This window comes from Harpia harpyja, chromosome 15 (genome assembly GCF_026419915.1).
Source record: "Harpia harpyja isolate bHarHar1 chromosome 15, bHarHar1 primary haplotype, whole genome shotgun sequence".
NCBI classification, from domain to species: Eukaryota; Metazoa; Chordata; class Aves; order Accipitriformes; family Accipitridae; genus Harpia; species Harpia harpyja.
The window spans coordinates 7,765,774-7,779,795 of NC_068954.1; the positions used below are offsets into that span (position 1 = coordinate 7,765,774).

A 14,022-nucleotide genomic window follows, 5' to 3' on the forward strand; every position below is an offset into this window, starting at 1 on the left:
GGCAATGATTCAATTCACCTCAGAGGTGAGCTGCCTGTTGGACCCCTCCAAAAATGTCAGTCTGTCACTCCATTTCCTTTCATATCAAGAAACAGAGAGCACAGTTCCAGGTAAATACTGTTTCTTCAGCTCCTTAGAGGTGCTGGGAGTGACTGCTGCTACAGCTTTCCTCCTCCCGCTGTTACATGAGCTCATTAGCCTCTTGGCTACGTCTCTGCTAGTAAACTAAACCGTGCCAGAGACCTTTCTTCAGCCCTGAAGCCAACTGGCACGGCCTAACGCCTACATATTATTAAACTCTGTTACGCTCTGAAACAAGGTGACCGCATCCAAACTGCCTTTCTGCCATCCTAACTCCCAGCAACACCCAGGAGTTGTCCCAGAACAACCCATGTGTATCACCGGTGTGGTAGCACAAACCATCGAGACCAGCTCACTAACACAGGTGTAAGCTAGCTGTGGGGAATGCTGAAAGTGAAGAATACTTTTTGAAAAATCAGTAAGGAGTAGCACAGTACTGAGAAAGAGTTCAGGAGATGGGAAGACCCAAAAAAGCGTTGCCTACTCAACACGATTTTTGTAAAAGCGCGCCTTTCATATAGGAGCTGTGAAACAAACTTTGAGCTTTAACCTAGAAACCGACTCCAGGCAAAGCTTCAGCAACGTCTCCTGGGTCCCCCATTGCTAATGGCAGCAAGACGAGGGATGCCAAGGCTGGGCAGGGAGCTTGAACTTTCCCCGGCCATGGGAGGTGACGTGCCTCGGCTGGAGGCCAGTGCGAAGGAGTGATGTGCTCAGGGTGTGCCCAGAGCCCCTTCCTATGTTCCCCATCTTGTACCTTCCTCCGCTGCATTCCCGTCCTGGGGATGGGGGGCCAGGGAGGACTCTACTGCAAAGCTAACATAAAACGAGGAGGAGCTGAGGGAGCAACATGAATCAAGCAATGACTTGGAGGTAAACACACTGTACACAAAGCCTTAGGATCATTTTTCCCAGGGCTAACTCGAAGGCTTTTTTCCCCCACTTCTAATTAGCTGGTAAATACTGTACATATAATTGACCTTTCTAAATGCTGCTGAATAGCTGGAGGTGTGAGGAGCTAATCCTGCCTGTAAAGACCCTGGGGTTGTACAGCACTGACTCTATCTGCTGGTGTATAATGCTCTGCAAGTCCTTTTTTCCCTCACTTACTGACACATTGAAATTTACTGCCCTGTGTCAGTGAGTTCAAGAAAGCCTTTTAACTCTGAAAGCTCCGGGAACCGGCTCCAGCACATGCCTCAGGATTTCTCTGTCAGTTTGTTACGCCTTGTTTGTCCAAGAAACAGTCAAGACTGAACGAGTCAGGAATGACAGAAATAGTACATGAAGTCACAGTCGCTCCACTTTAAAGCACAAACATTTGTGTCATTTTCCTACCAAATAAATAAATATATGTGCGTTTAGCGAGCAAATAAGGAAATGTCAGAGGAAAGGCATTACAGGCAGGTTTTTACAGATGCCAGCTGATTTGTGCCCGCACCTCCAAGCGAGTGTAATACAGACTCCTGCAAGTATCGGTCCTTTCTGGTCCAAAAAGCAATCACTGGGACCATGCACCCCCACAAACCCCTTGAACACTACTGCAAGCAAGCCCTAGGAAAAACCTGTGAGCCCTAGACTGAAGCTTAAAGACAAATACGTATGTGAAAATGCTGAGCACCCCCTGCTCTTTCCCTCACCTCCCTTCCCTGCCTTCCTGGCTTCTGTACAGCCCCACGCTCGTTTCTCCCTCCCGTAAATAGCTCTTTTTTTTCCATCAGTCACATCAAGCCACCAGCGTCCGCAAAACAGCATCAATGCCAGCCCTCGCAGATGCTGACCTCTCTCCTATGGAGCGAGACCCACGCCGGGCTCCCGAACGACCGGCAGGACCACACCGCAGCCCCTCGCCCACCCACCACCCAAACACGCGGCACCGGCATCCCGCAGCCACCTCGCTCCCCACCACCCGCGTGGACGGGACCGCGACCATCGGCGGCGAAGTTTGCAAGGGACAAGGACGTTTTTTGCTCTCGCTGCCTTAGGTTCGCGGCAGCGTGGGAAGAACAGCTGAGCTGCTTGGAGAGAAGAAAGTTGTTTTACCGTTCGGTTCTTTGGCGTTGCCGGCAGCGGGCTGGGAGCTGAGGCCGTGGGGAAGGCGAGAGCAGGAATGCGGCGTGACAGGCGAGAGCGTGAGGTATGCCCCTGCCCTCTCACATCCTCCCCAAAATCCGCCAGTTGGGAGGGCGGACGCCTTGTGCGTCTGCGGGAGGAGAGGAGAGGGGAGCGGAGCGCGGGAGCGAGTGTCGAGGAGGGCAGCAACAGGAAATGACACAGAAACTTCACCAGGCTCCAACCCAAACTTGGCCCCCGACATGAAAGAAAGGGGAGGCAATTGGGGGGCCGGGGGGGCAGGGGGGGGAGAAGAGAAATTTTTCCCCCTCATTAACCAGCCTAAAAATCTGCTGACTGGAGAAAAAACAACAACACTGTGACAAGTTTTATTAAAGCAAGGAATGAATGGGCAGGCGCGCGGGGGGGGGGATTCCCGTCAGAGTTTATTTATTTGAGCAGGAGTGGTGTGATGATGTTAGACACTGAGAGCAAAATGCCGTTTTCAGCAGCTTTCTGGCTTTTCTAAACTCCTCGAATACTCCAGCTTGTGCCTGAGGGCAGCAGGCAAAGCAACGTCCCCCCTTGCACCCCGTGGGTGAGCTGCTGCCTGCGAAAGACCGGCTAATTCTGCCCGGGGTTGCAGGCAGTCGCTCTGAAATGCAGCGCTGCCCGCAGCTCCCGGTGCTTGGGGACAGCGGAGGAGACGGGCCAGGGCTGCTGGGGTTGCGTGCCCAGCCTGGAGAGGAGCACACGGCTCCGCACGCCGCAGGGACAAGGCAGGCGGCAGCCCAAGCGCTGGTGGGCATGGCAATGGCATGACCCACAGAAGCAGAAGATCGCACTGGGCAAGTGGTCAAACCTCTGCCTTGGTGGATGCAAGATACCGCCTTAATTGAACAAAGTTGGATGGATATCTTCCAGCAAGGCAAATCCTCTGAACGTCTCTCTACACGCTGGGTACAAGGGGACAATGACTATTGAAGTGGGTGGCAGTTTTTAAAGCATCCTTTAGACCTAACACCGGGTACGCACGTGTCCTTGCAGGCAGCCCAGACCTAGCTTGACTTTAGGCTCTCTGCAAACCCCACCTGCCTTTGCAGTAGGCAGTGCCATAAACCCTTTGGTAGTAGCCCACAGGACCTTCTAAGGGGTCCTCTCGTCTTCCCAATTTGGGACCCACACCACCGCTGTAGGGTAGATGAGATGTCCACACAACAGGTCACTATAGACTGAGGAGCAGGTGAAATGGAAACTTTTCACTTGGAAGTAGGTGAATCACCCCTTATCCTGCTTAAAGATGTCCCACCAGATACAGTAAGCTCTAGGGACAGTTGAAACCCAGGTCTAAGCTCAGATTCAACTCTTTCCTGGAAAGAAAATATAAACATAGTCATTCTGGCCACAAATTTGAAAGTGGGGGGAGATTTTTTTTTTCCTTAAAATCGAGCTTTCTCAGGCTAAAGATGGCCTCACTGAGACCTCTCCACTCTCCAATCAGTTTAATAGGAATGTGATATTCCTATTAAAATAAGAATTTTAAAATATTCCTGTTCAATAGAGATAGCTTAAGGCCAGGCGAGATCACTCATTTGATCATTTCAATCACCTGCTCTGATCGCCTGCATAGCTGAAGCCACAGAGTGGTGTCCCAAACCAGCACCAGAACCACCACCAATTATGGCACATCTTTCAAGGAGACATCCCACCCTGAATCAGAAACTTTCAGTGAAGGACAATCTACCCCAGATACAAGTTATTTCAGTGGCTATCACCCTGTCAAGAAGAAGGGCTGCCTGTTTTAATCTGTATTTGTCTGGCCTCACTCTCCACCCTCAACCCTGGCCATCACTCATCAATCCACTCCAGGAAGCTACAGATCAGGCATGGACAGAGAAGGGCTGCAGCCCACCAAGGTACAGCTCAACCTCAGTTTACCCTCAGCACAGCAGGAATATTTCAAGCCCAGGCATAGCTGGGATTCCTCCAGTATTTGGGTTGCAAGCACCCAGGCCATGCAGCTCCAAGTGGAAACTGGAGCCTGCTGTTCCCTCACCACATAGGCTCGACCTTACAAAACCACAGACAAGTTATCTCATAACCTTGTCCTGAATAAATAAAATTAGCTGAGCTTTTTTAATCTCTCACGGTAAGGCAGACTTTATGGACAGACCACAAATCGTGCCTGTCACTCTTTTGAGATCCATTTCCATTGCATTAAAGTCCTTTTTGAAATGTGCCTACCAGAACTGGATGTGGTATTACAGTAATGATCTCACCTGTGCTGTAAATTTTTAACACACTTAGACTGGTATCCAGTTGCTCCATCAGAAGCATCATTCTCTTTGCTGTGCCTTTATGAATGTGGTAGCGTGTTAACAAGCCGAATTAGGGATTTATTGTTATAGTATCGTTTTACTCCAAACTTCAACCTTAAATACAAAACACTTTAAGATTTGGCATTTATACAGTGTTTAACATATGCTTTGATCCAAACAAGGGCTTTGACCTGTCTAACCTCTGGTGTATTTTTTTCGCTCTTGTGAATGACCTGAGCACGATCTTAAGGTATTGGTTGTCACTCCCTTAACAAGAGGTTATTTTCAATTAATCAAAGAAATATAAACAGAGGCTTGTATTGAGTTCAAATAAGCCCAGAACAGTTATGGCCTTAAAACAGATGTCTAAGGCTGTGTCTCCTTACAGATCAGAGCTGGTGTACTGTCAAGAAGAGGTCTTGCAGAACTGTTTGCCCAACCAGCTCAAAAAACTACTATCAGCTCCAAACCCTGACATACTCCAGTGTGGCCCATTGAAGTCAGCAAATGGGGCAGCCCATGATGCAGATTAGTGTATCCAGGCCAAAATCAGATTTGCAAGGTCTTTATAGATTAGAGAGAACAGCAGAAGGGAATTAGATAGCACCATATTATTTCAAAGTAAGGATAGCCCTCTATCAAGCCCAGCATACTATACCTGTTTCCCCATGGTTCTGATCCTGACAAGGTAAAATAATAAATACAGAAGATGAAAAGACTGTAAGAGACTGTTGGTGAACCTTGTAGTGAACTAAACAGTGTCAGGGCTGCTCTTTGGCCCTGGGGCCAGCAGGAACAGTCCAGCCACACACACGCTGGAGGCTAAACGCCCTTAACCTCCAAAAAAGAATGGCCTTATCCAGACCACTTGTTGGGAGCAAGTTCTGGCCAATGCTGATGTTCAAGCCATGGCAGAGAGCTGCCACTGGACTGGGATAAACAAGGACCATGATATAATTTAACACCAGCGATAAAAGTTTTCCAATGCCAGGGCCCTGGCGCTATTTAATTATCTTAACCAATTAACTAAAATATAGCTAGTCTCAGAATGACAAGTTATCTTAAAGCCCCACAAGATTTTTCTTCATCCCAAAGCCTTGGATAAATGCAAGCTTGCCCCTGTGAGTCTCGGACATTTCTACACAGCTTTAACATCCTTATTTCTTGCACTTCAGACACTGTGATTTTTGTCCATAAGCTGTCCAAGGCAAGGAGCGCATCTACCCCTAGAGTTTTGCCCTTGCAGTTCAAAGCACAAGTACGGCTCCCTAAATCCATGGGGTGAGAGGTATCTCCACTCAGCTTAGCCATCTCAAAGGTAGATCTGAACTAAATACCTGTGCTGTCTCTCTGTAGTTAATAAAGAGAGACTGACACTTGTGGAGGATAAGTTGTCTTATCCAAACATAGTTTAAAACAGGTCAGATGAATCACCTCTGGAGCCTAGCTAATTCTTTCAACCTCTGCACCTAATTTTTCGGTGTCTAACATGGGGGACAAAAGCAAGACGTGTTTGCCTGGCATAACAGAGCACAGATTATTTCATATCTATAAAATAAATATGATGATAGTGTCATCATGCTTTTTGATGCCAGAAACAAATAGTCTTGTATAGCCTCTGAATGAGGTAGACTCTGATTAGGCCATTAGGTTTCATGCAGTTACTGCTGGAGCTCGATAAACTGTGTGGCACTAAAGTGTATCTTCTCAGAAGGGCATCCACTCTGGATTACAAGGCGTCAAGAGAGGGGAGAAGCCACCGTATCTTTCATTAGCTCATTATCATGAGAGTAATAAATGAGTTTTCAATGTGAATTAATCTGATGTAGCTTCCTGTACCTGGTTTCGTTGTACATTTATGTATATAATTAAATATCTCTTTGCTAGGTGCCATTTTCTCTGTCTAAGAACACTTACTCAGCATAATCAGTCAGCTTTTTTGAAAGTTTGTTCTGATAAACTAAGCTCACTCACAAATAGCACCTACAGCAATACCTGGAAAAGGTATGGGCAACACATTTGAGAGTAGTCACTTTGCAATTAGCTTCCCTGACAATGAACATCACATTTCCATTTTTACCTAAAAATAAGACTAGTGACAGGGAAAAGGTGTGTTTCAAAAGGACAGGTTTTGCCTGTTTATTTGTGAGGATGTGCAACATGCGATCCCTTTCTGATAGTCATTCACCTGTGAGATGTTTAGGTCTACAAGGTTTAGCTGTCCTATCCAGACAAGAAACTAATGAGATTCTAGAGAGAAGTAACACACTTTTGCATTTGGGTGCTATATAAAGGGAATGAACAACAGCTTTGTTTTACTTGTTTGGGGGGTTTTGTCTTGCTTTTTTTTTCCTTTTTTTTTTTTTTAAATGAGAACTGTCCAGAGCTTAGTTTGAAATCCAGTGGCATCTTGGTCCACGATGGAAGGCAGTGGGACCTGTAGATGAACAACCCACACTACCCTGGATAGGACTAGAAGAAGGGAACCAATCTTTTTTATCCTGTTGGTAAATCTGTAATTAAAACCACAATGCTAACCATGTGCCAGAACATCGTTTTTATTAGCTATACTCTCACCTTGTTTTATCATTCAGGGGAAACTACGTCTATTTGAAAGGCTATCTTAAACCACTTACAGCAGGAGGATTAAGGTCTGGTGAATTCAAACAGAAGGAACAGTCTTACATACAATTTCTTTGTTCAATACCTTTCATTTCATGCTAGAATGTCTGAATCCTACAAGCAAAACTATAATGCCACAGAGATGAAGCCTTTTCTGGCTTTTGCAGTTTCATAGAGATCACTGCAGTTTTCATACATTAACATTAGATTACCTGCTATTTTATAAAAAATATTCCTATACCTTTCCAGGCATGCCTGCTCCTTCCCATATTATTTTTGGTATTTATGAAGCCAGCTACACAGACTTCACAGGCAAATGACCTTTAAAACTTAATGAAGATCTGTAACATTTACATCCTATGTATTTTACAGCGGAGAAAAGCTGGTTTCAGCTTCTCCCCTCTCCCTCCCCCCCCCAACAAATAAGAATTGTTTCTCTCAAGTCCGTCCCTCTCCAGAAAAATCTGACCTACAAATGGCTTTCTCATAACTCAGCAGACTAGTTTAGTCCTCAGATGGATTTATCATTAACCACATAAGCACATGTTGTCCATTCTGTCCGACCTAATGAATGTGCTATAAATAAAATATCTCTGAAAGCAGGTTTCACCATGCTTACCCAAGCTGTTGCTGCAAGTCCTTGTAACTCCCAAACCCACTTATGTTAGAAACATTAATCACTTGATTATAATTCAAAGCATCAGCTCTCTACAGCTGAAACTCCCTAGCACTTGACTTTGGCTAGACCTCTAACCTCAACTTATCACTTTCAGGCGTACTCCACATTTTCTTCTCCAATCTGTCACTAATGTAGAAAAGACGTGGGAAGTCACTTTTGAAAGGTATTTTTAACCTAGGAGTGTCTCATTAAAAGGAGAACTTAGTATGGAAAATCTAAAATAAAACCTTTCCCACTTTACTTGGTGTAGCAATCTGAAAATATCAGAGGTGTATTTCACCACAACCCATGTCATTGAAAACCAAAGCAATGTAAAGAAAAAGGAAATTGTTCTAGAAAAGACACCGTGAGTGTAATTCCTACCTAGCCCACAAACATTTTATATGATCATAGGATTATCTGTAGAGCTTTGTATTGTCCAACTTCAATGAAGGAAGCTGAATCAAGCCATCTATTAATTCTGACTTGCCTGGTCATTCATGAAGAGTGTACATGGACAGTTTGGGTTGTTTTCTACTTATTTCATCTGACAATATACAGATCGTATTCCATCTTGAGCAAAGTTTTTAAAAGCCCAGAGAAACAAAAGATTAATTGTAGGAAATTATTTTTAAACATCATATGGTTTAGTCTGGAAATAGAAAGACAAAGATAAAACTCCCAGAAGGACAGCCACAGCTAATGAGAGCCTGAGAGGAAATGATCACACATTCTCAGTTCTTCTGATGGATGTTCTTCTAGCCTTATTAATCAGAAGTTTGTGATGTCAATAAATCACCGAAGTATGATAACAGATGAAGGTGAGTTTGGACGTAAAATGATCCATGGTGAAGGATTACAATAAAGGAGGAAAAGGAGGGGGAGCCAAATACAGTTTTATAAACTGCATCCTCAGCTTGTGAGGACTTGTAGATAATAAATGTCATTCCTTTTCCACATTATCTAGGAGATTAAGAATGTTTCTCAATGTATAACTGCTGGGAAGCCTCTGTAGCACCTTCTCCAGTTACTCCAGAAGGTTTACATTACATCAATTGCTTTATTTTTCCATCAATTATGATTTCATTTATAAAGAGGAACTTAAAAGTACCTTTCTTCTTTTAACCTCTTTTGGAGGAAGTAGGCTCCAGCCGCAGAAAAGGAAAATCCAGGCAAAACACCAAAGTTTTTGACCTTCCAAGGTTTGTCAAAGATTCTGCTTTGAGATTCCAGCAAGTTTTTTAGTATGACCTTATCCTGCCTGAATGATCCTATGTCACAGAGGTGTCAGCAAGGTCTCTATGCTTCCAATTAGTCTATATACAGAGCTGTTGGTTTCTATATTCAGCAAAACCACTCAGCTATCAATCTACATGTATCGCAGTTTGCGGTTTTCGAGGAAAGCATTTCCCAGAGCACTTCAGAAGTAAATAAATGCATTTGAGATGCTATTGCTGATGAATCAGTTCCATTCTCTGCCTTCTACTAGTGGTTTTTATGCTGCAGAATACAGCCCTGGTCATCTGAAGCAAACCAAAGCCATGCTTATATACTGCAAATTCAAAACTGAAGGTTATTAAAACAAGGCATTTTGCCAATAAGGCAAAATTTGCCTTGAGCAATGAAAGCCAGAGGCATACCAGACACCTAGGAGAGAAAGGACAGAAGTGCAATGGATGCTTTTGGGGATGCTTTCAACTGAAATACAAATTTGGGTGCTTCCCATGTAGGTTTCAATCAGTTTTGCCACAACACAGAGAGATCTCCAAGCTGATGTCCTACCAAGCTGACAATGTTACCTTATGCTGCAGGACAGCACTTGGTAGGTAAATGCATCAGCTTGGTGCAGATGCAGTGAAACTATGCAAGGGACATTGCTTCTTGAACTGATAAGCCCTACCAACAGAGCACATTAGCTTGCATGCAGTGTGGTTATTGTCTTATTCTGTGTGGAGCCAGCCCAAACACCTCCATACTGTACTGTATTCTGGAGTAATATAAATTGGGGATTATAGCTGTGTTTCACTATAGTCCTCAGAGCTTCCCTTGCTGGGACTATAGCTGAGATGTCTCTGGCACCATCTACCCAAACGCTTCCAATTCTAGGTTGCAGCAGCTAACAAGGGGATAGATCAGCTGGGCAGTCAAAGGGACAGCCTTTGAATTGATGAGATATTCTTGTAGAAAATAAGGACAATTTATCCCTGAAATGACTGCTTTGTACTCTATGGAATAGTGGGGACAGCATTTCTGTTATTTCTGTTTTTGCCAAGGTTTCTCTGTGTAGCTATATTTAAAGGGAAGTACTGAAAATACACATGAATGGACATTAAATTACAGAATTTTCCTCCAGGCTTTCTAAGCCATCATGAGCAAGAACAGGAGACAAGTACATGTTAACATAAATTCTAAGCTGAGATGTGTAATTTTACCTATATAGAAACTGAAAGAGTGGAGAAAAGGGAAAATTAAGAGAAAAAGACAATGAGAAAAAAAAGAAGGGAAGGTAAAAAAAAAAGCAAGCCCTCTAAACAAGGTCTAGCATCTGAGAAAAAGAAAGCAGAATACCTGGTGTCCAGTGTTGCAATCTGAGGTCTGCTGTGAATGGATGCATGACTCTGTGGCATGGAAATGAGTCATAATTACTGTCCCAGGGAACATACTCCACTGGAGAAGTCTAACTCATCTCAGGGGGATACGTAAGACTTACAGATCTGATTCTTGCCATATGATTCTTGCCAGATGTCTGCCTATAGACAACTGATCACTAGCAGACTATCTTAAGATAGTCTTCAGCTGAGACACACCACTTCCACCCCAAGAACACTTAATTCTTAAAATGCAAAGATTTGACTGCGTGCAATCAGCATAAGAATAACCTTAAATTACATCTTCATGCTACAAAGCCTCTGCTCTTGAAATATGGAGGCAGCTCAAAGAAATAAAGGGGTATCCAGGCCCATCTTTCCATTGCTCTTGAATGAAGTATGGTATAGATTTCTAGCTCTGGATTCAGGCCTGGAAGCACATCTGGAAGTGTCTATCCTTGCATACATTAGACTTGTGCTACAGTAAAGAAATCTTGACTTCCACAAATATCATAGATGATGAAGAAAATTCCTGGCCTTATTTGTTTATTAAGTTACATTGAGACTGACTCCTTAAAAGATGCTGATACTAAAGCCATGAAGTGTCAGCTGCAGAGCCTCGGACTGCCATAGCAATGTTCCTGTGAAGTCAACTGTTTGAAAATCCACCCCTGAGCTAAGACATCAAAATCTTCCCAAACCGCATGGTTGGTCTGCATTTGGCACAAGCACAAAAAATTACACATATCAACCAGGAGTCTCCTCACTGCAATACTCAACCAGTATCCCTTACCTGCAGAAGGGAAGGAATTGCAACACAAGAAAAGGAGGAGTCTTTAGCAACACTCTATGAGACAAAAGAACAAACACAGCTCTTCTCAGCAAGATCACCTGGCACAGTAGGTGTGGGTAAAACACTACTGGCTTCAGCGCCAGTGTTGTGATGATCATGAAGGAACCTCCTCCTTCATGGCATGGCATTTATTGAATTGAATAGCTAGAAAGACTTTTAAAATTGGAGGTGGAGCTATCCCTGGTCACAGGAACAGCCACGTCTCCAGCAGCAGCAATGCTGCTAGGAAGCATTACATAAATGAGTTCATGTCAGGTCACAGTCAGAAGATGGTCAGAGGCAGAAACACTCCAGTGGGCATTATTTTTCCACAGCACAGCCAAAAGCAGGCAATTTTTTAAAAACAGTAAACACCACTGTGGTTGCAGACACGTTTATTAATAGCAGGATGGCTTTGCAATAAGATTGCACCACTGACACCAACACCATCTTTGCTGTGCTAAGTTGGTGAAAGTGACATAAATTTTCAGTGAACAGTTATTTAAATTAAGGTTCACAACTCCCTGGGAGACCTTCTGTGGAAACCTCCATGTCCTTGAGGCCAAATATCTGTTCCCAAATCCAAATCCACTCAGTAGCTACTTATCCATAAGCATGTCCCATGTGCTAGAGAAGAAAACGTGAGATCAAGGATCCTGTTCTTAAAAATTAATACACAGAGGAGCGATGAAAACCTTCATCCCACTTGCGTAGCACTGCTGATGCTTTCTCATTTCTAACAGAGATTACAGAGGAGACAGAAACAGAGAGTCCCATGAAAGTACAGACTTCATGACTCAAGGGGCTCAGCAAGGAGAGTGTTTGCTCTGTTGTGAACCCACAGGGCAGGAGCAGGGGTTCCCAAACTAGGCTGCATCCCAAGCCCAGAACTGGAAATGCTTATGGTCCTGGAAGTACACAGGAAAACTGTACCATGGCACCAAAAAGGGCTTCACAAACAGGGAAGTTTGTGGGAACACTTTGGGAACAGCTGCTCTTAAGGGTTTTAGTTAGATGCTTCTAGTCATGTCTTGCTAAGGGTTAATTGTATTCAATATCTCAGACTTGCATTTCTGCCCTTAGGAAGGTGATAAGGTTTACCATATAAGCAAGCTGTCAGAAAAAAACAGAACAAATAAAACCTATCTATCTGACCTCCCTGAAGCTTATAAACTCTGCCCAACTTGTTATCAGGTGGCAAACACTTCTCAGTAACTACAGCATGCAGCAAAACTGGTCATTGCAAAAAAGCATGGTCATGCTCTGTGAGAAATAACATGTATCTCTCTATTTATAACACAGCTCTTTTTGGTTTTTAGCCACTAACCGTTGGCCCATTTGTATATCCAGAACTCAGCTTTGCCAACATGTTCTGGACTCTGAGCTAAGATTCCTGAGTCAAACATCCTTTCTTCCTCACTTGTGCCATGGTAACATTTCAACCTGAAATCCCCAGTGCCTCAGAGAAGGAATCTTTCTTTCTAACATGCAGTAGTACAGCTGACAATGAATGCTGATTCTAAGCTCCCATATACTGCTATTTTTGAGTAATGCCTTTCAGGTTGGGCTGGCTAGATGAATACAACTATGGGACAGATATGGGCATGGAGATACCATGATACAAGACACTCAGCCAGCTGAGAACATCACTGCAGGTCAAATTTCTCCTCCACCATGTAGTCCAGCTTCCTGAAGAACTTTGAAATTACTTCTGTGCTCTGATCCTCATCTTTGTTATCTGGAGCCAGAACATCTCCAAGACATACTAAAGGTCCAGAAGAAGAAAATGCTAAACAACTATAATCCTCTGGCTCAATGGAAAGAGGAAAAAAGGTCTCATCAAAACGGTGGAATTAATTCCTTTAGGAACTGCACACTACTTCAGATCTCATCCCTTTTCACTAAAAGTACATGGTGCATGTAGTTTAACATCTCCTATGTGAAATAAAAGTGTGGCTACTACTGTAAAGACAATAAAAAATGTTTCAATAAATACATTAGCAACAAAAGGAGGGCTAAGGAGAATCTCAATCCTTTATTGGATGCGGGGGGGAAACATAGTGACAAAGGATGAGGAAAAGGCTGAGGTACTTATTGGCTACTTTGCCTCAGTCTTTAATAGTAAGACCAGTTGTTCTCAGGGTACCCAGCCCCTGAGCTGGAAGACAGGGATGGGGAGCAGACTGAAGCCCCAATAATCCAAGGGGAAATGGTTAGCAACCTGCTACACCACTTAGACACACACAAGTCTATGGGGCTGGATGGGATCCACTCAAGGGTACTGAGGGAGCTGGCAGAAGTGCTCACCAAGCCACTTTCCATCATTTATCAGCAGTCCTGGCTTACTGGGGAGGTCCCATTTGACCGGAGGTTAGCGAATGTGATGCCCATCTACAAGAAGGGCCAGAAGGAGGATTCAGGGAACTAAAGGCCTCTCAGCCTGACCTCGGTGCTGGGGAAGGTCATGGAGCAGATCATCTTGAGTGCCATCACACGGCACGTACAGGACAACCAGGTGATCAGGCCCAGCCAGCATGGGTTTATGAAAGGTGGGTCCTGCTTGACTAACCTGAACTCCTTCTATGACAAGGTGAACTTGCTTAGTGGATGAGGGAAAGGCTGTGGATGTCGTCTACCTAGACCTTAGTAAAGCCTTTGACACCATTTCCCACAGCATTCTCCTGGAGAAACTGGCTGCTCATGGCTTGGATGGGCGTACTCTTTGCTGGGGAAACAACTGGCGGGATGGCCGGGCCCAAAGAGTTGTGGTGAATGGAGTGAAATCCAGCTGGCAGCTGGTCACAAGTGGTGTTCCCCAGGGCTCGATATTGGGGCCAGTTCTGCTTAATATCTTTATCAATGATCTGGATG

General features: G+C 44.3%; 1 protein-coding gene across 6 annotated transcripts in view; it reads right to left on the reverse strand.

Moving 5' to 3' along the window:
* Positions 1-14,022, reverse strand: part of EVA1A (eva-1 homolog A, regulator of programmed cell death) — a 213,317-nt gene that overhangs the window by 64,802 nt on the left and 134,493 nt on the right. Inside the window, exon 1 of one of the 6 annotated variants that reach the window (XM_052809978.1) lies at positions 2,125-2,453. The exons of 2 other annotated variants lie outside the window; for them this stretch is intronic. In XM_052809978.1, the coding sequence (XP_052665938.1) occupies positions 2,125-2,398 (274 nt within the window). In that variant the 5' untranslated portion in view covers positions 2,399-2,453. Of the gene's footprint in view, positions 1-2,124; positions 2,454-14,022 lie in introns of those variants that run through there. 3 more of the 6 variants (XM_052809979.1, XM_052809975.1, XM_052809977.1) reach the window with 3 other exon arrangements.